Below are 27838 nucleotides of genomic sequence, written 5' to 3'. Positions count from 1 at the left end.
GTCTCACCCGACGCTGGCACGGCCAGCGCGGCTCCCACCTCGGCTCATCCCCGGTGGACCTTCCCCTCGAACTGACCCCTTGCGGCGGCTTGAGGGTCTTCCTTTCCACAACCGAGGACGCCAGACCAGCCCCTCGGGTCTCGGTGTCAGAGGGCTCCGGCTCTAGGCCCGCGCTAACCCTGGGGCTGAGCCACTTTTCCTCTCCAAGCCTCAGTTTCCCCGTCGGTACGATGGGTCTCCAGGCGGCAGTTTTGGGGGCACCTCACGTAGGAGGCGCTGTGTGAGTGCGAATGGGACCCGAGTCCGATCCAGCAGCATCAGGTGGGCTCAGTCAGGGGCTGAGCGGGGCAGCCCGGCCTCTTCTGGGAATCACGCTGCGTGTGGCCGGGGCCCAGGCATCCCTGGGGAGCGGTGCGGGTCGCAGGCAGGTGCCTTGGCAGCCGCTGCAACCGATACTTGCCGGGCTCTGCTGGGCAGCCTTGACGCCCTTACTTAGCTCTTGGGAGCTATTGGGTAAGAGGTGAAGGTCTCTCCTGGGCGACGGGAACTTGACCTTGACTTTTTGCTTTTATTTCTTAAGGCTGGTTACCACTGTGTAAGTTGGTGACCAGTCCCGAGGAGATTGGGGACATTGTGTAATGAACGAGACTGCCTCGTCTGTTGGACCTCCAAAAGGCAGCCTTCCCTCTGGGCTTGGCCAAAGCTAGAGCGTAGTGCCGGCACCAAGGGAGACAAGGCTGGAGGGGATGGTCCTGGGTCTGAATCCTGGCAGCTTGGCAGAACGCTTAACTTCTTGAGCCTCTGTTTCCTTCTCAGTAGCACAGACAGTGATACATACAGCCCACCCTGCTGCCACCACAGGTGTGAGGTTCTGTGGCTCAAAAGAGGGTCTAAGAGGGAGGGTGACATTGAGAACTTAAATTCCTTTAAGCTGAGCAATTAACTAACCTTCTGGGATTCATTGTCCACACTGTGCAGTGCTATAAGTCCTGTTGTTTGGGGAGAAGCCATTGATTCATTAACTACGCACAAGTTCTGCCTACACAAATCCCCTTCAATTGGTTGTGGGGTTGGCTTGGTCAGGGAAACAGTCCAAAAGTCTCAGTAAAGGAGAAAACCCAGAAGGGATCACCCTCTTGTCTTTGTGTCCCTCTAAGAGGAGTTCTTATTTTCCTTTTGAGAGAGTGGTCAGTTCTTGAGCTTCTCATACTTCTCATACTCCTGATGTAGAAAGCTGTTTCATTGGGCGCATAGCTTAATCATTATCTCAAGAGTCCAAAAAACAGATCTGCATTTCAGAGAATGGAATATTAGCTTCCAGTTGTGTTGTGGTGTTGAAAACTTCAGAGTGGTCTTAACTGTAAAATTCTTCATGTCTTGCACTTTAAAAAAAGGGCAGGTAGGTTTTAGATAAAAGGAACCCCAGGGTTATACTTCAGCACTTGGAAATAGCAGCATTGACTGCAGCCAACAGGAACCAGGCAGGTAAATATCCCTGGGTGGTATCCTATATAATCCTATATAATAAAAGGCTAATATGCAAATCGAATGGCAGAACGACCGGTCGCTATGATGCACACTGACCAGCAGGGGGCAGACGCTCAGCACAGGAGCTGCCCCCTGGTGGTCAGTGCACTCCCACAGGGGGTGTGCTGTTCATTAAGCCGTCAGTCGGACATCCCCCAAGGGTTCCCAGACCGTGAGAGGGTGCAGGCCGGGTTGAGGGACCCACCCCCAGTGCACAAATTTCATGCACCGGGCCTCTAGTGAGTTTATAATCAGCCACAGATGTCAGTTGCCTGAGGAACCTGAAGTTTTAGGACCTGCCAATGACTGGCTTGGTCCTCTTTGAAAATCAGAACCTGAGTAAGTCCGAGTGTACTTGGGAAATAGACTTTGAAATCAGAACTTCTTGGCCAATCCTGAACATTTACTTGCTAAACGCATGGAACATTTTAAGTTAATAAGAATGAAGCTCTAAGCAACTTATTTTTTCCCTGATGGAAGCTTCTGTATAGTTGTAAGACCTTTAATGGTTCCAGAGAGCCCAGCTGTCCCTGCAATATCTCTGCTTCCTGTGATGTAGGAAGGAGCAGAGCACTGGATTGGGAGTCAGGGAACCTGAGTTCAAGCTGTGGCACTAGCACTGTTTCTTTTGGAAAACCCATGGACCTCAGTTTAGTGCTTTGGGATTTAATTTGTATGTCTGATACATTTGAAAGTTACAATCAGAAAACAGTAAAATGGAGAAATGACTTTCCATATAACTATTTTTCTGTTTACAAAAATATTAAGTCCTCATTATTTTAAAAACTATTAAGAAATATGCACTATAGTGAACATCCCTCATAGCCTTTCACTGAGACAAAAAAAAAAAATCACTGCTAGTGGTGTAGTATATATTCTCCAGATATTTTTCTTCGCATATAAAAAACATTTATTATCTATTTTTAACTTAAAACAACAGAACCTTTTTACTATTTTAATTTTAAACAAAAACTTAGATGTAACTAGTCATACTGTTCTGAGGCTTGCTTTTTATTACTTAACATGTCTTTCTATATCACTATGTAGAGAACCAACTCATTCTTTTTTAAAGCCTCATTCTTTCTTTTTTTTTTTTATCTTTATTGATTTTGGGGGGTGGGTGGAGGGAGAGAGATAGAAACATCAGTGATGAGAGAGAGTCATCAGTTGGCTGCCTCCTGCATGCCCCTTACTGGGGATCCAGCCCACAACCCATGACCTCCTGGTTCATAGGTCGACGCTCAACCACTGAGCCACACCTACCAGGGTAAAGCCTCATGCTTTTAAAAATGACAGAATATTCTAGTAAGCAGTATTATTGAAAAACATTTATGTGGTTTGTAGCTTTTTGCTATTATGAATTCTGGATGAGTGTCTTGTTCTTTATCTTGTGCAATTGGGCAAATATTTTTGTATAATGAATTCTTAGAAGTGGAAGAGCTGGAACAATGTGAGCTTTTAAGTGTGTTCAGTTAACAATTATTGACTATGTACCAGGCAGTTTTTGAAATGTCATGGGTATAACAGTGACCAAACAGATAAGTCCCCCATAGATCTGATTGTCTAGTGTGTGTGTGTGTGTGGGGGGGGGGGAGACAAATAACACACATGCTTTTTCAAATGGTGATAAATAATTTGGGATTTAACTTTTTATTATATGTGAGATTCATTTAAAAATTAAAATCAGCCCAGCTGGCATGGCTCAGTGGTTGAGCGTCGACCTATGAACCAGGAGGTCACAGTTCGATTCTCTGTCAGGGCACATGCCGAGGTTGTGGGCTTGATCTCCAGTGTGGGGAGTGCAGGAGGCAGCTGATCAATGATTCTCTCTCATCATTGATGTTTCTGTCTTTCTCCCTCTCCCTTCCTCTCTGAAATCAATAAAAATATATTTTAATAATAACAATAAAAGTATATTTTAAAAAATCATAAGAAATGAAATGGAGAAATTACTTTTTATAAAAATGTATTTTTTCTGTTTACAAAAAAGTTTTAAGTGCTCATTATAAAAAAGACTGTCATAAAAATATGCAATATAGACAGTGAATGTCCTTCATAGCCTTACACTGAGACTTTTTTTTTCCCCTATGGAGAAAAATAGTGCAAAAGAGACAGAAAGAGAGAGAAGAGTGTTTGTAGAATGGTGTGACTTTAAATGTCAATAGATATTGTCAAATTCCCCTCCAAATATGATACCTTGTATGTTCCCACCAACAGAGACTCGTCATTTTAAAATTCATAATTCTAAGGCCAGTTGCAAATAAAAGAGAAGCTCTTATTTCAGAAAAATTTATGCCAGACTCTGTACTAAATTTATATTATGTATGCCCACCTGTGTGTACACAAACAAACACACACGTATATATTTTAAGTTCTTCTGATGACTCCAAAAGCTGGTGTTTTCTTACCCACTTCATAGCTGGGGAGGGATCTCAGCAATGAAATCGTTTGCTCAAGGCTGTGAGGGTGAAGCCGAGGCCTCATCCAGGGCCATCTTTTTCCGGGGTCCTCACTCCTCTTTTTGGGCTGTATCTCATTTTCTGACTGAAGAGGATTGGTTTTTTGTTTGTTTGCTTTGATGGAAGGAGAATCTCCTAATACATGTAAGTACTTAATAACATGATTATTCGTCCTCACTTGCAATACCGCAAAGCACAATAAGCATGTATTTCTTGTATGTTTCACTGTACATTTAATTATAGTGTAAGAAACTTAAATGAATATCTGATAGAGAGATAGATGATGGCAGTTCTTTATTACTCTTAATATATAGGCTACAGAACAAATTCATTTTTCTGTACAGTTCTGTTATCTGGCATTTGACGGAAACTTAGGCTCATTGGGCAGGTAGGGAGAAGCTCCTGGGTCAGAGTCAGCGTAGAGTTTATACAGGGAGTGGCCCACACCAGGCCTTACTTTCTTCATCCATGAAGTGGGGGAACGAAGGACTATTTCCCCTTCTTCCCTGGAACAGCTCAAGAGATGTTTATACATATTTCTGCAGTAATGCTCCCTTGGCAGTGTTTCTGTCCTGTGGAATGACACTTACAAAACACATATTTGGCTTTCCGGGTCTAAGCTATGTTTAGGGCCTGGTTCAGGCACTTGCGAACTCTGCCGGGAAGGGGAACAAACATAAAGTAAACAATTATGGCAGAGTGTTGAGTTCATTCTCGAGATAATGCATATGAGGTGCTTATCCTTGGTGCTGAGCCTGGTGTGTGCTGGGGAGCACTCAGGATGAGCTGTCCTTATGGGGGGAGTCTTGCAAGGCCCCATAGAAGAGGTGACATTTGAGTTGGGTCTTGGAGGGTAGGTAGGGAACCCACCAAGGCACACCCCCTCTGGGGGGTGTAAGGTGTAGTTTGCATGAGGGTTGGAGGGTTTAGGGCTTACCTGAAGGTGGCTGTGAACAGGGAAGGTGGCTAGGATGGGAAGGCCTTTAAGTAGGCCAGTGATGTGACTGGCACAGAAGTGTTTTCCTGTATTGGATATTCAGACTTTCTTCTTGCCCAATATCTTTCTCTCTGAGTGACTTCATCATTTGGGAATCTAACTCTGCCTGAATCTGTATCATACCATTTTAGAGCTCCACATCCTAAACAGTTTTTTTCCTTCTCCACCCCCTCCCCACATGAGGTGATTACATTAATTGTATACCTGTTGGTGTGTGTGTGTGTGTGTGTGTGTGTGTGTGTGTGTGTGTGTGTGAAGGTGGCAGAGGAGTCCCATGGGCAAACCATGGCTCTTTAAATTTTTAAAAATATGTTTTTATTGATTTTAGAGAGAGAGGAAGGGGGTGGGGAGAGAGAAACATTGATGTGAGACCCATCCTTGGGCTGCCTCCTGCACGCCCCCTACCAGGGATCAAGCCAGCAACCCGGGAATGTGCACTGATCAGGAATTGAACTGGCGACCTTTTGGTGCATGGGATGATGCTCAACCAACTGAGCCACACCAGCCAGGGCAAACTATGGCTCTTTGAAGGTTAGTGGCTCCTGTTGGTTGGGTCCATTGGAGCAAGTTCATCAGCCTCTGTTATGCCTGATGCTGGTTGGTGTGGCAACTTGGCTAATGCTTAATGAACAAAACACCTGGGGGACCTTCCGAGTGGCTTATGGAGAAAAGTGCTGATGTGGGGGGCTTCTTTATTTTACTTGTAAAGATGACTGTGTTGGGGAGAAATATAAGGATTATCCTGTAATTGTGGTGCTGGAGGGTGAGGCATTCTAATATCCTTTGCACAGTGTCTGTGCACAGCTGAGAGAATGTACAGATGCTCCCAGAAATTAATCAGTTTCAAGACTAGAATATAATGTTGGATCAAACTGTGGTGCCATCAGCTGTGGACTGTTTCTCAGAGAATTGGATTCTTTAGGAGACATCCTGTGGTAGGAAAATAGAATGGAAGTAGTTGGCTTTTGTCTACCTGGTTGTAATAACAGGGGGAAATGGGTTTTGTGGGAGTGTGCCCTCTGATGTGGGACTTATATAATTTACTTCCAGGTGACATTTATGAATTATGTTTAGTCATTTTTTAATCTCCCCGTAGCTTTATCTTTAGTGCCTTTTCCTGTGGTCCTGCCCACCCCACCCGGTTTGCCAAGCTCAGCCTTCCACATTCCCTCTTCCTTTGGTGCTTATGTAAGAGCACCATGATCTTGCAGTACTTCGATCCTCACAAGCACACATCATCATTGCGTTGAGTAGGCTGGATCTGTACAAAGGTTTTTTGAGGACTGGGTAGGAACACATGAACTCGTGCTCACCTTCTCTAAACCCAGATTTGCTCATTCTGTATCTTAGGTCATTTAGGGTCGGTTTTTCACACTGCAAAGAGGGATGATGGTTCTTGAATATACAGGAGAATGTATTAGCCAATTGTGCTCAGGGGTGGGGGTTAGGTAGGGACACATTCCAGGCATGGAGTCAGGGATTTGTGGTCTTGTAAGAAAGAGCTTTTGTTGGTTTCAGAACCTTTGCAATGTTATGTGGACCTGTTGGATGAAGTTCCTTACGTAATGTAACTTGCAAACTCTGAAAGGTCATTTAGCATGACAACAGAGATGAAAAAGCCCATGGCCCATGGCCTACCTGGAAACCCCACCGGCAAGATCTCATCCTAGTTAGTGACCTCACCATCTTCCAGGTCTCTAAAGCACTAAGAACAAATGACATCTGTCCCTTTTTCCTGTCTTCGTTCTGGATTTCCACCACCTTGCTGTCCTTCAGGGTTTTTGTCCTTGAATCTCTTTCCACTACCATAGCCTTATTGTAGCCCCTTGTCATTTCCTGGTTGTGCTAGAGTCAGCCGTGGGCAAACTACGGCCCGCGGGCCTGATCCGGCCCGTTTGAAATGAATAAAACTAAAAAAAAAAAAAGACCGTACCCTTTTATGTAATGATGTTTACTTTGAATTTATATTAGTTCACACAAACACTCCATCCATGCTTTTGTTCCGGCCCTCCGGTCCAGTTTAAGAACCCATTGTGGCCCTCGAGTCAAAAAGTTTGCCCACCCCTGTAGACCCATAACTGGCCTTCTGAGTCCGTAATTCCTCCTCCCCGCTCCTTCCCCCCTCTCAAGACCTGGTACCATTGCTAGATTGATCTCACAGCCCTATTTTTTGTTTTTAATCCTCACCCAAGGATATTTTTTCCATTGATTTTTCTTTTCCTTTTTTTTTTTTCCAGAGATACTGGAAGGGAGGGAGGGAGGAAAGAAGAGAGGGAGAAAGAGAAACATTGATGAGAGAAAGAGACACATCACTTGGTTGCCTCCTGCATGTGCCCGGACCAGGTATGTGTCCTTGACCAGGAATTGAACCTGTGACCCTTTGGTGTGCAGGCCGATGCTCTAACCACTTAGCAACACCAGCCAGGGCTCACAGCCCTGTTTTTATCATCCCTCCTTTGCTCTAGAATTTACAGTTGCCCTCACTGTCCTATTGTTTTGTGTTTTTCTTCCCTTTCCATCTATTTCCATAAAGGATATGGACGTAGCTTATGATAAAACGAGACTAAATCTTAAATCTCCCTCTGCCTAATGGCAATATGCTTGGAGTAGAATGTGAATTCAGTGAGGACAGGGAACTTCCCAGCATTTCCATGAGTATAAGCCAGTGCATGCAGCAATGCCAGGTGTAGTCATTCATTAAATACTAACTGGTTGAATGAAGGAATAAATGGATGAATGACTGATTATGGTTTCTCTCTCCCAAGTATACTGCTAAGCTTTCTTCTGCATATTGACTGTTAATATTGAGTCTTTTCTATATTTTTTCAAGATTATTCTAAGGTGCCACCTGAATTTTTTATAGGATTTTAGTTTTCCATGTAGGTGTAAAATTGTAAATGTTTTAAGTTCTTCCAGCAATTGATAGTTTATTAAAAATTTAATTCAATAATTAATCATTAAGAAGAGAAAGAACTTGAGTCCCCACCCCACAGTAGTCTACGTCTATTTAGATATTTCTAGGTCAGCTACCTGGGTGCCAAAAACATGAATAAATTTGTTTATTTTTAAAATTCAAATGAAATGAAATCTAGTTTAACCTTTGGATGTATGTTGTAAGTCAGGTCCTGTGTTGGATGTTTTATGTCCAATGTGATGATCATAACTGTGAGGATGGTCAACGAGGGGATTAAGGTTGAGTGATAAGTAATGTCGTAAGTAAAGGGCCCCCATGGTTTGTAGACGGCATATTTGGGGTTTGAAGCAAGGTCTGTTTACCTGTAAAGCCCATGTTCTTTCATGGCTCACCTGGCTTTTAAGTTTGTTGAATTTCAAGGCCCACACTCTTCTGAGCAAAACCATGGAAAGAACTAGTAATTGAGAGAAGGACCCTGGGAGGCAGGTAATTGTACCAAAAAACAGTCAAGGGAAGCTGTTGTGATTGAGCAGGAGTTTGTAGAGCACTTCATGTGTAGTAGGCCCTCTTTGAGATGCTGGAACTGCATATGTGTGGACAAGATAAACAGGATGATGATGGCTTAAGTGCACGGGTGGAGGGAATATTCTAAAGAACAGAAGAGCATGACCCACAGGTAGGTAGCCCTTTCTGGGACCCATCTTGGGTAAGGGCAGAGAACTTTAGGCTCTACCATAATAGTAAGGGCAGATATAGGGGATGAGAACAAGAGAATAGACTCAGAGTGATGTATTTTATCATCAGGGGTAAAGCGGGAGAATCTGGGAAAGTGAGTACAGAGAGACCCTTTGCCAGAGGTAGGAGAGAGACAGTCCACAGAGGAGGTCCTGAGGTTTTTAAGCACATCTTATGAGTAGTGTCCTGCCATTTTGCTATGAAAATTGAAAAGCCTGGCTTGGCTTTTTGCCCCTTAGTGGGTGACTTTAAGCAGAGCCAAGAGTTCTCAGAAGGAAGCACCGGTTCTGTTCAGATGCTCATGGCTAAAGAGCCAGCATGCTGTGTAATTGTGTGTGGAGTGTTAACTCTGGTTTGGGAGATTTTATTGATTCAGTCATTGGGCAAATATATGTATTGAGCACCATGTTATGCCAAGCTTCTTGATCACTAGAGGAACAGAAATACAGGATAGTTCCGTCCTAGCCGGTTTGGCTCAGTGGATAGAGCGTCGGACTGTGGCCCGAAGGGTCCCGGGTTCGATTCCAGTCAAGGGCACGTACCTCGGTTGCAGGCTTCTCCCTGTCCTGTGCTGGAGGCAACCAATCCATGTGTCTCTCTCACATCAATGTTTCTCTCTATCTTTCCCTCTCTCTTCCACTCTCCCTAAAAATCAATGGAAAAATATCCTCGGGTGAGGATTAACAAAAAATAAAATAAAAATAAAAACTTCCTGGTATTAAAAAAAAAAAGAAATACAGGATAGCTCTAGCCACACACCAACTTCTACCATGCCTCTAGGGTTTATTTAATTTTGAGTAATACTGTCACCTGAGGGTACAACCAGGATGCCAACTGCAAATGAATCCCAGGTCATTAAGGAAGCAACTTCTATCTGTAACTTTGCCTTGTTCTAAAAAGGTTTCGAAGGGCATGCAAGTGGATGACAGAGTGGTTCTATTGCCAGTTAGCCTGGTTTGAATCCTGCTTCTATCACATATCAATTCCCTGACTTTGGACACAGACTTTAATCTCTGAGATAATTATGGCTCCTATACGTCAGAGGGCCTTGTAAGAATGAAATTAAATAGTAGAATGTAATAGTGTAAGTGCTTAATTATATTAATTATTATTATAATTAGTATTTATTTAGGAAAAAAATAGATGAGATCAATAGAAAATAATGGGGTGGGGAGAATGGGACCTAGGGTTAAGGATAGTGTAGAGGTTCTTCCATGATTTCCAGAGCAAAAAGGGGAAGAAAAGCCAGGAATGGGTATGAGATTTCTTTTGGGGTTGATGAACTATTCTGGGATTAGCAGTGATGGTTGTACAATGGGTGAATATACCATTAAATTATACACTTTAGAATGGTGACTTTTATGGTAAGTGAATTATATCTCTATTTTAAAAAGTCCAGTTTATATATAGGTCATGAATCCTTGAGCAGCTAGACTCCTAGTAGTTCTGCTGCTGGCTCCCCATCACTTTGAACAAGCTCTACACACTTGTGGCAGACGCACTTACTGCTCACTGCATATTTCTGTGCTCCCCCACATTTCTTATCCCTCTTGAAGTTAGCTTTGGCTAACGGCCTCTGAGAGGGAGTAATATGTGTCACTTCTGGCCTGAAGCATTTAAGACCTGGGGCTGATTCCTCCCATAGTCTTCTCCCCGTCACAGAAAACCTAGGAGTTAAATGCCGAGGTGGTGAAGTCACAAGGAAAAAGCTGCTTGAACTACCTAGACCCGTTATGGAGGCCAAGTGCAGAGCATTCACCTTGCCTGCATAAGGTGGACATTGCATAAGTATGCATTAAGGCACTTGGGTATGGGTTGATGCTTAGAGGAGGACACCTTTTCCTAGTCTTGTGACCTCATTTCCCCTCACACAGGTGTGCTATTTGATGTGGCAGGCGTCTTTTCTAACAGGAAGCCACAGCAGATGCAGTGGCGCCATGGTTCTTATAACCCAGCTGTGTCCCTACAGCCCGCTGCAGCCAGGTACACAGCTCTCCTCATACTGTCTGTCAGAGGGAGCATTACACTGTCGTTGTCAGGAGCACCTTGAGTGACCTAGTGTACCTGTCCCAGGTGACAGCATGGTATAATGTCAGGCCAGCCTCAGAGGAGTTTATCTTCCTATTCACTAAGAGAACATGGTCAGGTCAATATGAAACTGTCATTAGCTAATGGTTTATGCTGATGCACAGTCTTGTTGATGGGGTGTATTCATTGTGGATGCTTTTATAGACACTACAGGACAGTCCTTTCTCACCATGGCATCTGATTATTACTGACTTGTTTATGTTGTTGTGAGTTTTTAATAACCCTGTTAAAATGGTTTGGAACAAGTACAGGCTACTGTTTACACCACAGTAAACAGGTGAAGTTGGATTAAGTGCCATAGTTTTTCTGTTTTGGCTGGTAGAAGATTGCAGAGATTGAGCTGATGTTGTCTAATGATGGTAAAAAAAAAAAAAATGGGGACAGAGGGGCACTGGAGTTTAGCAAGAGTTCTGAGTTCTAAGCTTTTTTTGTGTGTGTGTTTGTTAATCCTCACCCAATGATATTTTTTCCATTTCTTTTCAGAGAGACTGGAAAGGAGGGAGGGAGGGAGAAACAGAGGAAAGGAGGAGAGAAACAAACATTCATGTGACACATGACTGGGATTGATTGCTTCAGAGGCTTTTGTGAGCACAGTGCTTTTTAGAGTTGCTCCCTTCTCTCCTGGTTAGCAGTGGGTCTTATAGAGGGAGAGCTGCAGAGAAATGTTGAAAATGAGTTGCTTTTTGGAAAATAATTTGACAGCAGATCAAGAACTTTAAAAATACTTATTCCTGTTGATTCAGAAATATTTCTAAGATAAGCTCAGAAACTATTTTTAAGGAAGTAATCAGAGGTGCATGAAGATTTATCTTGAAAAAATATTCATCATGTTTATCATGGCATTATTTGTAACATTGGAAAAAATGATTATATTTATACACTGGAATAACATTTGAGAATTTACAATGTTTACAATTTAATAAATGAAAAAAGCAAAACAAAATTATATGTAGTATACTTGGGGTGGTGAACACACAATACAGTGTACAGAGATGATGTATTATAGAATTATACACCGGAGCCCTATATAATTATTTTAATCCTCACCCAAGGATATGTTTTTATTGGTTTTAGAGAGAGAGGAAGGGGGAGGGAGAGAGAGAGAAATATCAGTGTGGGAGAGAAACATGGATTGGTTGCTTCCGGTATGCACCCTGACCAGGGATTGAACCTGCAACCTTGGTATGTGCCCTAACTGGGAATTGAACCTGTGACCTTTTGGTGTATGGAATGATGCTCCAGCTGAGTCACACCACAGGGCAAAACCTACATAATTTTATTAACCAATATTACCCTGGTAAATTCAATTTTTAAATATCTAGAAAATTGAAAATAAATTTTAAAAATTATATGTAGTATGCACTCAATAATGTTAAAAATAAATATATTTTATAGTATACATGTAAAAAAACGGGTAGAACATAAACAAATAGTAGGTGTTTGGATTGCATTTTCTTTAACTTTGTTTTTTAATGTAGCATATCTCTTCAGTAGGCATATATTATTCTTGGCTCTTTATTCTGAAATTGTTTCAGATTTACAGAGAAGTTGCCAAAATAATCCAAAGAATTCTTGAATACTTTTCAATTAAAATTCCAAAGTATTAACATTATTCTGTGTTTGCTTTATCATTTGTCTATATATGTTTTTAAACATTTTTTTCTTGCCCTACTTGAGATATGGTGCTCATTTATTCCTAAGTACTTCAATGTTTATTTTCTAAAAACCAAGGACATTTTCTTACATAATCATAGTACAATAATCAATATCAGGAAATGAACATTGAAAATACTATATTGTCTAATCATAGAGTTTTTTCAAATTTTGCCACTAATGTCTTATAACAAAAGAAAAACAATTTTTTCCCCTGGGCCAAGATTGCATTTAACTGTAATCACTTTTTAGTTTTCTTTGATGTAGACTGATTCCTCAGTCTTTTTCTGTCTTTTATGACCTTGACATTTTTCAAAAAGTCATGCCATTTCTTTGTAGAATATTCCTCAGTTTGGATTTGTCTGATGTTTCTTCATGATAAGATTAAGGTTATGTATTTTTGGCGGGATATCACAGAAATGTGTACTGTGTACTTAGGAACACAGGAACATCATATCAGGTGGCAGGTGATGTCACTTTTCCCCAATATTGGAACTGTTAACTTTGATCACTTGGTTATGGTGGTGTCAGCCAGGTTCTCCATTATGAAATTCTATTTTCCCCTATGTAATCAATAAGTTTCTCATCAAACTTTTACCCACAAGTTTTAGCATTCATAATTCTTGTCTGAGATAGTTATAACTATGGTGGTTGCTGATGAGTGGTTTTCGGTCTTTCATTTCTTCTATATTTATTAGCTGGCATTCTTCTGTAATGAAGAACTTCCTCTTTTTGCCCATGTATTTATTCATCTATATATTTATGTCAGTATTGACTCATAGGTTATTTTTTTTATCCTATGGGTTATAACCTGTCACTATGTTCTTTATGTTCAAATTGTCCCAGATTTGGCCAGTGAGTCAACCCCCTATCCTTGTAGATTTCTATGTCCTTTGGACATGTCCTGTCATTACTCAAGCCCTTCCCTATTCTTTAGCACAGCAAAATGCTTCAGGTTCATTCACTACTTTTCCTTCCCTAGTTCTGGAGTCAGCCATTTTTCCAAGGAGCCCTGGTTCCTTTATGGCCAATGGTTTAGAAACCAAGATCTGGGTGCTAGATGGCTCCTTGTTCCTGAGTAATTCTAGGCCCTCTCGGCAGACAAAACTAGGAAATACACATAAACATATATACATGTCTAGATCTATCTTGATATTTTTTTTAAAAAACATTGTGCACATGGATACCTCCAATTTCAATCCAACACCACAGCGTTCATTTCTCATTCTCTCTTTCCATATTTGTAACTTCCTTCTTCAGTATGCAGTCCAGCTCCCATATATTTATTTTTAGTTTCCAAAGTAGCACATGAATATCAGATGTCTCATTATAAAAGCACAGACAAAGCAAAGCTCTCTTTAGATACCCAGCACCCCAGTCATATTCTAGACCAGTGATGGCGAACCTATGACATGTGTGTCAGAGGTGACACGCGAACTCATTTTTTGGTTGATTTTTCTTTGTTAAATGGCATTTAAATATATAAAATAAATATCAAAAATATAAGTCTTTGTTTTACTATGGTTGCAAATATCAAAAAATTTCTATATGTGACACGGCACCAGAGTTAAGTTAGGGTTTTTCAAAATGCTGACACGCCGAGCTCAGAAGGTTCGCCATCACTGTTCTAGACATTAAGGAAATCACCATTATATTGTACCTATCCTCTTGGATCATTTTCTGGAGAAATATGTAATTTTCCTTTTATTTCACTAATTGCTTCATAATGAGAATATACCTTTCTTTTTTATTTAATGTGTTTTGGCAGTCTAACGTGCCATTAATTTCATCTAATTATTTTTAACTACTGCATAGCATTCTGTAATTTGGAATTGAAAACATAGCAGTGCTGCAGTGAACTTGTCACCGGCCCAGTGAGAGGCACATTCCAAGAAGAGAATCCCTGGATCTGGGGGCCAGGATGTGTGTTTGTTTTTTTCCATAAGAAAATAGCTTTAAGAATATTTTTCTGATTAGGTAAATAACACATGCTTATTATTTTTTAAAAAGCTGCAAGTAATACATTAAAAATAAAGTGGGGAAAAATAAACTCTCACCCCTGGGGTAATATTTTGGTGATGATCCTTTTATATATCATCTTTTGCATACACATACATAAATATGTACATCATTGGGGCCATAGCATATATGCTATTGTATTTTAGAAGCTTACTTATTTTGCAGTAACTTGTGTATAGTAAGTTTCACAAACCTTCAATGTACAGCTTCATGAATTTTTACATAGATCAGCTCCCCCTGTAACTACCCTGGAAATACCAGGTCAAGATACTACACATTGTCTAGCATGCCAGAGCTTCCCTTTTGTCTCCTACTCATGACCCTTGCTCCAAAGATAACCACTATTCTGATATCTATCACCATAGATTACTTTTGTCTATTCATGAAGTTAAACTATAAATGGTTGGTACTTTTTCATGTTTGACTTCTCTCATTCAATATTACATCTGTTGAGATTCATCGTATTATTGCATGTAGCAGTAGGTCATTTGTTTTCATAGCATAGCTGCAGCTACTTAATTTTTTGTTGTTGTTTATTTCTTATTCAGATTTTTAATAGTAACAGCTACATTTATTACATACTCTGTGCTAGGCACTGCTCTAAACCTTTACAAATGAAGCTTACTTAACCCTCACAATAACCCAATTAAGTGAGTACTGTTATTGTAATAACATGTCTATGACTCTATCAGATTCAAGTAGTTCTCTATTATTCCCAGTTTACCCAGTGTTTTCATCATGAATGGATGTTGAATTTTGTTAGATACTATTTCTCCATCTATTATTTAGATGATCATATGGGTTGTTGTTTTTTAAGCCTATTTGAGTAAATTACATTGTTTTTGAATATCAAACCAACCTTTATTCCTGGAGTAAACTCCATTTGATCCTGATGTAGTATCTTTTTTATAAGTTGTAGTATCTTTTTAAATTTGCTAATATTTTAGATTTTTGCATCTATGTTTTAAGGTATGTTGGTTTGTAGTTTTTCTTTTTGGTACTATCTTTGTCTGGTTTTGGTATCAGGGTAACACAGGCCTCATAAAATGAGTTGGGAAATCTATTTTCTGACAGGTGTTGTATATAGTTGGTATTATTTCTTCCTTAAATGTTTAATAGAATTTACCAATGCTATCTGCTCCTGGTATTCATTTTTGGTGAAGGTTTTAACAATGGAATTTGGATTATTTTAAAACTTTTCAGATTATCTATTTTTCTTGGGTGAGCTCTGATAGTGTGTGTCTATAAAGAAATTTGTCCATTTCATCTAAGTCAGCGGTTCTCAACCTGTGGGTCGCGACCCCTTTGGCAGTGACCCTTTCACAGGGGTCGCCTAAGACCATCCTGCATATCAGATATTTACATTACGATTCATAACAGTAGCAAAATTACAGTTATGAAGTAGCAACGAAAATAATTTTATGGTTGGGTCACAACATGAGGAACTGTTTTAAAGGGCCAGAAGGTTGAGAACCACTGATCTAAGTTATCAAATGTTAGCATAATGTTGTTCATAATTTCCCATATTACCATAGTAATGTCTCTAGAATCTAATGATGTCCCCTCTTTTATTCCCTATATTAGTAATTTATGTCTTTTTCCCCCCCCTTTTTTTCTTATCAGCTTGGCTAGAGATTGATCCTATTTGAAGGCAATGTATGTATCAAGAGTTCTATAAATTTAAATCTAGTTGAGAATTTAAGGAATTTTTTTAGAGAGAAAAATCTTTTTTATTTAAAGATGCTTTTATTAATATTATTTAGGGAGGAAATCAGAATGGACTTCAGAAGTAGACACATTTTATTTTATTTATTTATCATTATTATTATTTGTAGACACAATTTTAATTCAATCTCTACAACTTACCACATCACACAAACCATTTAAACTGATCTGAGCATTGAGCTCATCATTTTAGGTCGTAATAGTAATTTCAGTGTGAGGTGGCTGAGACAGTAACATACATACACCCAAGAAGTGCCAGGCCCCGTGCTTGCTTATAGTGGGCAACCACTGCTACTCTTATTTAAGTGAGGAGTTGGAAGCAACCCTGCTAAAATTGCCCATTTGTGCAGTATTCCCCCATTTTCCTGGGGCAGGTTGCTCACTTCTCTATCCTCACAGCACTGTGATTTTGTTGCATTTCTCACATTTGACTACAGTGTTTTCTGTGTTTCCTTGGCCAGATTGTGAACTTTTGCACAGCAGGGCTGTGCTTTTCTCTCTCGTGCCCATATATATGTATGTGGTCAAAAATATTTCAATGAATGAAGAATAGGGAAGTAATTAAGTAAATAAGGGTACATCAAATCAGTGGACTATTGGACAGCCAAAGGAAATATCCTTATAAAGTGTCCTCTAGCAGCATGAAAAAAAAGTTTATAAAATAGAATACATTTTCTTTGTTTTATGTATGAGTGTATGTGTATGTGTGTGTATAATATATTTATGTATGGAAAAAAATGAAAGAAAATACTAGAGAGAAACGCTATGTGGGTGATGAGCTTCTGGCCTGGCTTTTTTTTTTTTTTTAATTTATTGATTTCAGAAAGGAAGAGAGAGGAAGAGACAGAAACATCAATGATGAGAGAGAATCATTGATCGGCTGCCTCCTGCACGCCCCCTACTGGGGATAGAGCCCGCAACCTGGGCATGTGCCCTTGGCCGGAATCTAATCTGGGACCCTTCGGTTCACAGGCCGACACTCTATCCACTGAGACAAACCGGCTAGGGCTGGCCTGGCTTTTAATCAAACATTTGAGCCGGTTGAGACAAGGCTGGGAAGTAGTAAGGCCTCTGCTGTTGGAGGATGCAGGGAGAGTCTGGAAATTCTGGCACAAATGGTTGTTGAGGTGCCTGAGTAGGGAGGCCCACTAGTCCTGCATTCCTTTTCTCTCTGTCACTGTTTGCAGATACCAAGTCCTCCCTCTTGCAGCCAGAAGGAGCAGTGAAAGTACCACTAGGGAGCAGCATTTGTATCTGTGCCGCCTGAGTTGTGTCTTTTTTATTTTCTTATTTATTAATTTTGAGAGAGAGAGGAGGGAAGGAAGAGGGAGAGAGAAAAAGATATATGGATTTGTTGTTCCACTTATTTATGCATTCTTTGGTTGCTGCTTGTATGTGCCCAGACCAGGGATCAAACCTACAACCTTGGTGTACTGTGAGAACGCTTTAACCAACTGAGCTACCCAGCCAGGGCCCGGAGTTGGGTTTTAAAGACATAATTAGGACATGATAATGGTGTGCTGGGGGGAGCCAGGCCATTTACCTGGTAAGAAGCTCCTTGATAAAGCTGAGACAGCTCTGTGTGAAGCACAGGCTGTTGTTAGGACCAGGTTTTTTTTAAATTAAATTAAATTTTATTTTATTTCCATCACCATTTATCCCCCTATAACCTCTACCACTTCCACCCACCTCCCTCCCCGCAACCCCCAGTCACCACACTGTTGTCTGTGTCCATGAGTTCTTTGTCTTGTTTTTATTTTTTTGCTCAATCCCTCCATGCCTCCTGCCTCCCCCCACCCTGAGAGCTGTCAGCCTACTCTCTATCTATGAGTCTGTTTCTATTTTGCTAGGTAGTTTAGTTTGTTCATTAAATTCCACATATGAGTGAAATCATATGGTACTTGTTTTTCTGACTGGCTTATTTCACTTAGCATAATGTTCTCCAGATCCATCCACATTGTTGCAAAGGGTAAAATTTCTCCTCCTCCTCCTCCTTTTTTTTTTACAGCTGAGTAGTATTCCATTGTGTACTAGTAAATGTACGGTAGCTATTTTATCTACTCATCTACTGATGGACACTTGGGCTGCTTCCAAATCTTGGCTATTGTATATAACACTGCAATGAACATAGGGGTGCATATATTCTTTCAAATTAGTGTTTTGGGTTTCTTTGGATAAATTCCCAGAAGTGGAATCGCTGGGTCATAAGGCAGTTCCATTTTTAATTTTTTGAGGTAACTCCATACTGCTTTCCACAGTGGCTGCACCAGTTTGCATTCCCCACCAACAGTGCACAAAGGATCCCTTTTCTCCATCCTAACCAACACTTGTTGATTTATTGATGGTAGCCATTCTGACAGGTGTAAGGTGACATCTCATTGTGGTTTTAATTTGCATTTCTCTGATGGTTAGTGACATTGAGCATCTTTTCATGTGTATTGGTCATCTGTATGTCCTCTTTGGAAAAGTATCTATTCAGGTCCTTTGCTCATTTTTTAATTGGATTGTTTGTGGGGGTTTTTTTTGCGTTGAGTTTTATAAGTTCCTTATAAATTTTGGATATTAATCCCTTATCAGGGGAATATGTTCTCCCATTCAGTTGGTTGTCTTTTCATTTTGTTGATGGTTTCCTTAGCTGAGCAAAAACATATGGGACCAGTTTTTTAAATGAAAGAGTTAGTACTTCACCCTTCCTGCCATTTTCAGAGATCTATCCTAAGCCTCTTTCCTGAGGCCTTAGGATATGCTATGGGATCACATATCACTGTGGGATGTCTGTCATTGTGTCCTTGCTTTCCATAGCTCTTATTTAATGTAAACAGAGGGAGGGAGGGAAGGAGGGAAGGGGGGAGGGGGAGAGAGAGAGAGAGAGAGAGAGATCATTTGGAGTGTTCAGTGAAAGAGATCCAGAAGTCAGCATTTAAGTGTTAAAGGTCAGAGCCTTGTGGTTTCCCTCAACATGGATTCCAATCAACCAGTTCCATTTAATGAGCATTAATTTGGTGGGTCTGTGTCCCAGGCCCCTAGGATGGCAGGTACTCTCTCTGTCATTAAACTCAGATCACCCAGCCTTCTGTTGGCACATCTGCTAAGATAGGGGGCCATGCCTCACAGCAGTTTGTTCCTTTTCCAGGCACCTTTGTCAGAAAGCTCTTCTTACAGAGTGTATACAACTCTTCCCTCCATCACCAGGCCCCACTTCTGCACTTTGGGGCCTCTCCTTTCTGTTTTCTGACTACCCAAAGAAGATATCAGCTGCCTCTGACTCTCCTTTTCCTTAGAATAGTAAACCTTCCAGTTCCTTTACTGTTTCTCAGGTGACATGTTTTGGGATTGCCCCATCCTGGGAACTCTTCCTGGTTGTGTTCCAGTTTGTCGTTGATGCTAAGTGTGGAGTCCATCTGTACCTCTATTAATGAGCCCTTAGTGCACATTCGCTTTGGGAGGTCATACGGGCATTGGCCCGTCTCATTCTCTATTTCCCCCCCACACACACACACCAGGCTTCCCCGTGGCATTGCAGCTGTTGGGCTATGCCTATGAATGACAGCAATGTGTTGGTGCTCTCCATTCCCCACCAGTGTGGTGGCAGAGGAGGCCTGAAAAATAGGATTTAAATAAAAAGAGAGAATACAACCCTTCATTTTCTGTGACAACAGCTGGGAGTCCTACAATTGTGCTGTTCTAGGAACCAGAGACAGAGACCAGTATATTTTCTATTATCTCACAGAATCCTCTGAAGGAGGCTTGCTGCGTGTGTGTGTGTGTGTGTGTTGTTGTGTGTGTGTGGTTTTTTTTGGGGGGGGGGGTCGGGTCTGATTGCTCTCTAAGGGTTCTTGTCAGACTGTCACCCCTTATTCCTGTTGATGTCCTAGAGGCAGAAGCAGCCTTCAGAACTGGTCTGTCCAGCACCTGAGTAAATTAAGGCAAGTCCTCAAATTTGTGTTTCTCTTTGCCTTATTTGTATTCAAACTTAACTGAGGCAAAGGAATGGTCAGGAGGATGAACTTGTGTTAGAAAAACCCAGTCTTCCTTCCTGAGTCTCTCCTTTACTCTCACACTACTACCCCAAACACAACCCTTCATTTTCTGTGACAACAGCTGGGAGTCCTACAATTTAATTCAATTCTGACATTGTCTACCTGCAGATATATCATCAGATCCCACAGGTTAAGGGCTTAGTCCCACAACACCACCCTGTCAGAAGCCAGTCGCAAGTGCAGGTGCTACTGACCGATAGGCTATCAATGAGGGTTCCAGTGACCTCCTTGGGTTCAGTTCATTTGCTAGAGTGGCTCACAGAACTCAGGAAAACAGTTACTTACCTTGACCAGTTTATTGAAGGACATGATAAAGGGTGTAGATGTACAGCCAGCTGAAGAGGTTCAGAGGGCAAGGTGTGAGGGGGTCCTGAGTGCTGGAGCTTCTGTCCTGTGGAAGTGGGAGTATGTCACCTCAGTATGTGGATGTGTTCACTGACCTGGAGGTCTCAAACTCCATACTATTGGAATTTTATGGAGGCTTCATCACATAGACATCATCAATTATTAACTCCATTTTCTGGAGATTGGGGGTTGGGGCTGAAAATCCCCAGCTTCTATTCATGACTTTGTCTTTCTGGTCACCAGTCCCCATCCAGGAGACATCCAGGAGCTGTCTCATTAGAACAAAAGATACTTGTATCACTCAGGAAATTCCAAGGGTTTTAGGAGCTGTTCCAGGAACCAGAGACAGAGACCAGTATATATTTTCTATTATCTCACAGAACTCCTCTGAAGTATCTTGTACCCATCAATTGCCCTGTGCTAACTTTTAATAATGTTACTAAGTTATACCCACAAAAAGCTCTGGAGTATGTTGCCAAGGGCTTAAGGGATCTGTGGGTTCACCCCACATGGTGTTCAGGCTAAGTGGCCAAGGCTCCAGAAAGACTGATTGAAACAAGCCTGCAAGGCTCTCCACGATCAGCTAGCAGTTCCGGTTCCACAAATTGTCAGCTCAATTTGTGCTGAATGATGCTGGCTCTTCTGTCTGGTTCTCGCCAAGTCATGCTTGCACAGATCCAGCTTTCACAATACCAGTCATGTGTCTCCAGATCACACTCATAAACCCTGTTATTTAGGGGAAAGGTTGTTAGCTAGAGACATTAAAGCATCTGCTGTGGAGCATTGGCCTGAATGTGTTGTCGTCTAGACCAGTGGTCGGCAAACTCATTAGTCAACAGAGCCAAATATCAACAGTACAATGATTGATATTTCTTTTGAGAGCCAAATTTTTTAAACTTAAACTATATAGGTAGGTACATTGTTATTAACTTAATTAGGGTACTCCTAAAGCTTAGGAAGAGCCACTCTCAAGGGGCCAAAGAGCTGCATGTGACTCGAGAGCCGCAGTTTGCCGACCACGGGTCTAGACTGCCTTGGTCAAGGCTCTGTGATTTACTGATATCATGACGTGGTGCAAGCATCATTGTATAGCATTACCATCCTATGGCATAGTTCTTTCTAATCATGTCACACCCTTGCCCTATCGTCACTGGCTACCCAGGGCCCAAAGACTTTAGACCAGTGGTTCTCAACCTTGGCTGCACATTAGAATCACCTGGGAATCTTTTTAAAATGCTGATTTCTGGGCCTCAGCCTCCGGAAATTCTGTTTCTTTGTTACTAATGTTGTGGCCCCACCCCATAACAAAGAAACAGGATTTGAAAAAGTTTCCCAGGTGATTCTAATGTGCAGCCAAGGTTGAGAACCACTGCTTTAGACACATAGAGGGCTCCTGGGTCCTGGTCTCAAGTCTCATTTAAAAGGCTCATCTCTTACCACCCTTGCACCCACGCATATAAATGCATCTCATTGTACCACACTTGAATTACACCAGATTCTGTAGCTATTATTCTTTCATGGTTTAGGCCTTGATACATGCTAATTCTGTAGTGGATTTCTCTTATCTTCCTTATCTGATTGGTGGACTGGTTCATTTTTCATGACCCAGCTCAGATGCTGGTATAACTTCTTTTACTGTTTTGGACCATCTTACTTTCTTTGTCCTCAGATCTCTATTTCCGCCCCACACCAGGCTTCCCCGTGGCATTGCAACTGTTGGGCTATGCCTATGAATGACAGCAATGAGTTGGTGCTCTCCATTCCCCACCAGTGTGGTGGCAGAGGAGGCCTGAAAAAGAGGATTTAAATAAAAAGAGAGAATACAGTAAAAAATCACTCACCAGCTCTGGCCGGTGTGGATCAGTTGGTTACAGCATGGACCTGTACACTGAAAGGTTGTGAGTTCGATTCCCACGCAGGCACATACCTAGGTTGCAGGTCCAGTCCCCAGTCGGGCCCATGTGGGAAGGCAACTGATCAATGTTTCTCTCTCTCTTTCTCTCTCTCTCTCTCTCTCCCTCTCTCTATCTCTCTAAAATCAATAAGCATGTTGTCGGGTGAGGATTAAAACAACAACAACAAAATCACTTACCATACTAAGAACTAGGAAGTTCTCAACTTGCCTGGGAAAAGACAATCAGCAGATGCCAACATCAATATGATACAGATGTTGGAATCATACAAGATATAAAGAAGACCCAAACAGACATCTTAGAACTGAAAAGTACAATACTGAAAAATAAAAAAACTTCAATGGATGGCTCCACCATAGAATAGAGAAGACAGAGGAAATCATCAGTGAACTTGAAGATAGAACAGTAGAAATTGCCAATCTGAACAACTGAGAAACTAGACTGATAAAATTGAACAGAATCCAGCAGGTGTTGCTCAGCGGTTGAGCATCGGCCCATGAACCAGGAGGTCATGGTTCAATTCCCGGTCAGGGCACATGCCAGGGTTGCAGGCTCAATCCCCAGTAGGGGGCGTGCAGGAGGCAGCCGATTGATGATCATCTCTCATCATTGATGTTTCTCTCTCTCCCTCTCCCTTCCTCTTTCTAAAATCAATAAAGAAAATATTTTTAAAAAAACTGAACAGAGCCTCAGGAGCTTATGGGACTAATATAAAACACATTTATGTCATCATAGTCCCAGAAAGAGAGGAGAAAGAGGGTGGGGCTGAAAAAGTATTTGAAGAAATAATGGCTGAAAAGTCCTCAAATCTACAAATTCAAGAAGCTGAGAAAATCCCAGATAGGATAAACCCAAAGAAATCCACACCAGCCACATCTCAGTTTGGATGATGAACTTTGTGGACACTGGCTAGAGAGGAATCCATTCCAATTGCCCTTTTGAGCGCTATTCTCTAGCAGGCTGCCTTGGGAAAGGTACTTGTCCCTGAGCACCACTCAGTTTCTGGAGGATGAGTTTTAGGCAAGAGCAATCTTTGTTTCCTTGAGGGTTTTCCCTCACCTTGAAGCCACTAAATCTTGGCAGAGGTTTGTGGGCCTGAGCAGACCCTGTTCTCACTGCAGCTGGGGGGTGGATGCCAGACTCATCTGGGCTGCCTCGGGTGACAGTGACTGTTTGCTGCTGGGTGATTTGCATGCTGAAGGGGACGACTAAATTGCTTGCTCACTTCCTTCTTGCTGCATCAGGTGATGGGCTCACTCTGATGTCAGTGCCGGGTTGGTTGACCAGTCTTGTTTACTGACCAGAAGAAGAAGTTGAATATAGTCAACGAAAGCCACAAATGCTTCACGGAAGGTGATTTTACTCTTTAATATTGTAAACAGTTGGATGGGGGAAGGGCCTTCTGTTCTTACCTTGTTTGTTCTTTCAGAAGCTGGTGAAGGTCCACCATTGCCCCTGCCTGAGAAGCCAGTGGTTTGCTCACCTGTCTGCATTGTGGGGCTGCTGCTGGCTGGTGCTGGGACTGTGTAGTTGCTAACCTTGGCCCACACCATTAGTGGAAATTGGCTGGCTGTTTAAATTCGGGTGGAATAGCATCGGTCTATCTATGTCCATTTTTGTCTTTTATAACCAAAATAAAAACTTATGTGTAGACCTAATTTATAATAAAAGATCAAGTCAGATCTGCTCTCTGTGGGGTGGTCTTTTCTGTGCCTAATTTTACAGATGGGGACATCAAAACCTACTGCCCTTAAGAGATTTACAGAGGCCCAGCCAGCTGGTGGCAGGTGTGTGGCAAGACTCTGGTCTAGTTAAGAAATTACTCTTTCTATTTTCTCATGTCCATTTCTCTCTCTCTCTCTCTCTCTTTCTGTTGCTGACAAATGTTGCCTTTGGCCCCATGAGTTCTGCACGTGAAAAGAAGAAATGACTCACAGGGCAGAAAGATCGCACAGGGCTTCCAAAGTCTCCTTGGAGTGCCTGCGGGGACCTCAGATAGTCTTATGGTCACCCTGTCACACCTGAAATGGAGGACACTTGTCAGGCAGGACATCCAAAAATTTCCCATCAAAATATGTCACACAGCAGAGGAGAGTGACTTTGTCATAGGGTCTTTGTTCCCAGACTGCTGAGGCACCACAGTAAACCTCCAGAGGTTTTTTCCAATGCAGTGGAAGTCCACATTAGTGAAAGTCCACATATGTCCACGTTAGTACTGTCTTGGGGTAGTTCAGTTTCAATGTTTTCAGGGAGATGACCAGTGGGAAGAAATGTACATTTCTTTTGATAACTTTGTGTCTTTGCAAAGCTGGGTTTTTAGTGGTTGTTTAGACCTGACTACTTCCCTCCCATATGGAATTATTAGGTATTGATTTGGGCCTAGAATACCCCCAAAATTTTACTGAGATACCAGGGATTCCGTGAATTGAGAGAGTTTGGGAGCCTCTGTCCCATTGCCAAATTTCATTTAAATCCATACGCTTCAAGTTAATAATTGATGTAAATTTTACATTCTGTGGCATAATGTATTTATTGACTGCCTTCACTCATTCCATGGGTAGTTATTGAGCACTGGATTATGTATCAAGTAATTTGCCAGGAAAGTGTGACCCATAGAAGTGACATTCATGCTGAGGTCTGAAGACTGAGTAGGAGACAACTAGAAGAAGAACATTTCAGGCACAAAAAGACTCTGGAGCAGGGATACAAAGATGCAGGCTGGAGACAAGGGTGGGTGTTTGTGTGGCTTCAGTGTGAAAATAATGGTTTAAGTAGATCATCATAATGGTTTAACAGCTTATTCACAGCTTCAGACCCCAGGAACGATGCTCTGTGTCCTAGTGTAGGAAGTGTGGGGCCAAGGCTTTTCCCCCAAGTTGACTTCCTTCTTGCCAGCCTGCCAGCCCTTCCCACAATGTGCCAGATTCAGAGGTGCCCACGGGCCTATTCTTCCCTCAGGAGTTTACAGCAGAGCAAGGAAGAGATATGTGTTCAACAGGTCTTTCTACTCGGACGGGTACTGAACTTAGCCCTCCCCTGGGAAGCTGTAGTTTTGCCACTTGGCAAGGTGCTTACCTATTTGGATCATCCAATTCCAAATTGCAGATCGGCCTCAGATAAATGATTGCCAGGTGTTTTCCAGCACTCCTCTGTAGCTCTTGTCTGTCTGAAGTGTCATACTTCAGAGTCAGAGCTGCTGGGGACATTCTCAGTTTTGTTTTGTTTTTAAATATATTTTTATTGATTTCAGAGAGTAAGGAAGGAGAGAGAGATAGAAACATCAATGGGGGACTTGGGTGGCTTTATTCCTCCTCTTCTTGCTCACTTCTGTGTTTGCTGTCTCTTCTATTCTCTTCGATATTGCTGTGGGAAAGGGGGAACGAGGGAAGAGAATAGGCTCATTTTGACCTAAGCTGGATGGTTTCATGCCCTTTATCTGGCAGCCTATGAAAAGGTAGACCTGGAAGATGATTTCATTGGTGACTTCTGTGGGCTCCTGGAGAGTTCTGTTCTTCTGATGACCCAACAAGATAGATATTCTAAGTCAGGGGTCCTGAAACTTTTTAAACAGGGGGCCAGTTCACTGTCCCTCAGACCGTTGGAGGGCCGGACTATAGTTTAAAAAAAAACTATGAACAAATTCCTATGCACACTGCACATACCTTATTTTGAAGTAAAAAAACAAAACGGGAACAAATACAATATTTGTATTTGCATGTGGCCCGCGGGCCGTAGTTTGAGGACCCCTGCTCTAGCCACTGAGCCAAACCAGGTAGGGCACATTCTCAGTTTTGTTGAGACCCCACATCTGAGTGCTGACAGTGGCCAGTGTACTGATGGGGGGCTTCGGGGCCTGAGCCCCACCCCTACCTGCTACAGGGAGTCAGTTACATTTCCAGTGGGAGTGCCTACTTATTTTCACTGTTGGGGGCAGAAATTTCTGGTGGTCTGACTCTGAACTAAGACAGAGAGGCCTGAGATATTGCAAGAAGCAGTAAGTGCAGGTATTAGAGACAGAGCAAGAGTGAAGAAGAGTGGACATAGCTTCACAAACTGTGTTCTAATGACGCATCTGTATTGTGCTTTTCAGATTATAAAACCACTCCGTAATCTGTATTACCAACCCAGCTACTCTAGAATCCTTCCTTTATTTATTTACAAGTTGATACTAGGTACTCATTATCTGCCAGGCTGTGAACAAAGTGAAGTCCCTGCCCTTGTTGGCTAACCCTGTTTTCAGGGAGATGGCCAGTGGGAAAAAATGTATGTCAGGTAGTGATCTGTCTTGTGAGGGGCAAGGGAAGGAAGAGGGACCAGATATGATAGCAAGGCAAAGTCTCTCTCAGGTGGTGATAGCTGAGACTTGAATGAAGTGAGAGAGAGAAAACCCTGGGCAACATGTTAACATGTGCATAGGCCTTGAGATACAAGGAGGCTTGGGGAGTAGCAAGGAGGCCAGTGTGACTGGTGAAGTGTGAGAAAGGGCAGAGTAGTAAGAAACGTGGTGGGTGGTAAGCAGGGGCCAGATCATATAATGCTCATTGGTAAAGACTTTAGATTTTATACTAAGTATGAAGCCATTTAAGAGTTTTGATTAGGGAAGTGACAAGATCTGACTTCCTTTTTCAAAGGATCCCTCTGGCTACTGTGTGGGGAAGGGCTTGTTGGGAGTTTCTTGCAGTGGTCTGGGTGGCTTGAACCCAAATGTTATTAAAATAATGGGATTGTGAGAGTGCCGACGTGCAGTCTTCCTAGCCCTCCAAGGCACCATTGCTTTGAAACCACCTACCAGGAATGAGCTTTCTCTTCTGAGTTGTGCAGTCAACTTACCTATCAACAGTTTTAGCTTTAGTTACCCCTTGGTAAAGAAAGGGGGCTGGGTGGCATGAGTCAGAAGGGCAGAAGGACAGGAAGCAGAAGTCCTTTGACTGCTGCTTTGTGAGGCATGCCAGCTGGGGGCTTTCCCATGGCAGCACATTAGTCCTGACCAGAACCCCCTGCTGGTTTCACCAGAGCTTTGAGTGTCTGCTGCCTCATGATTTTGTGGTCCTTCCGGAATCCATCCCAGCAGGTCCTCTCTCCATGGTTTTGTGAGAGCTTGACAGAAGGCTGTGGGCATCACAGATGACACGACTGAGTTAGATAAAAAGATGACTAACACTGAATTAAATGTGTTTATAAGTTAATACTTAAATAATCCTCTCTGTGGGCACTAGAGTTGAGTTTGTCTTATAACGTAAGATATCAAAAGGGATGAGTTAAGTTTATCTCAGGAACTCGGACATTAGAAAGCACCTCAGGTTAATAAAGCCCATTCTGAATAACCCATTCCCAACAAGTTGCAGAAGGGAAGGGCTGATGCCAGGAGCCCTCAGATGCTAGGGTGCTTTCCTGGAGGCAGTGGCAGCTAACGGAAGTGAGAT

General features: G+C 42.1%; 1 protein-coding gene across 2 annotated transcripts in view; it reads left to right on the top strand.

The window, feature by feature from the left end:
• Positions 1 to 4105: 4105 nt before the first annotated feature.
• POR (P450 (cytochrome) oxidoreductase) overlaps positions 4106 to 27838 on the top strand; it is a 59750-nt gene continuing 36017 nt past the window's right edge. Inside the window, exon 1 of one of the 2 annotated variants that reach the window (XM_005879154.2) lies at positions 4106 to 4130. In XM_005879154.2, coding sequence (XP_005879216.1) covers positions 4129 to 4130 — 2 coding nt within the window. In that variant the 5' untranslated portion in view covers positions 4106 to 4128. Of the gene's footprint in view, positions 4131 to 23739; positions 23769 to 27838 lie in introns of those variants that run through there. The other variant, XM_005879155.2, reaches the window with a different exon arrangement.

The sequence above is a fragment of the Myotis brandtii genome, unplaced genomic scaffold (genome assembly GCF_000412655.1).
Source record: "Myotis brandtii unplaced genomic scaffold, ASM41265v1 scaffold583, whole genome shotgun sequence".
In the NCBI taxonomy this organism is placed as follows: Eukaryota; Metazoa; Chordata; class Mammalia; order Chiroptera; family Vespertilionidae; genus Myotis; species Myotis brandtii.
This window is presented reverse-complemented; position numbering and strand designations above follow the sequence as displayed.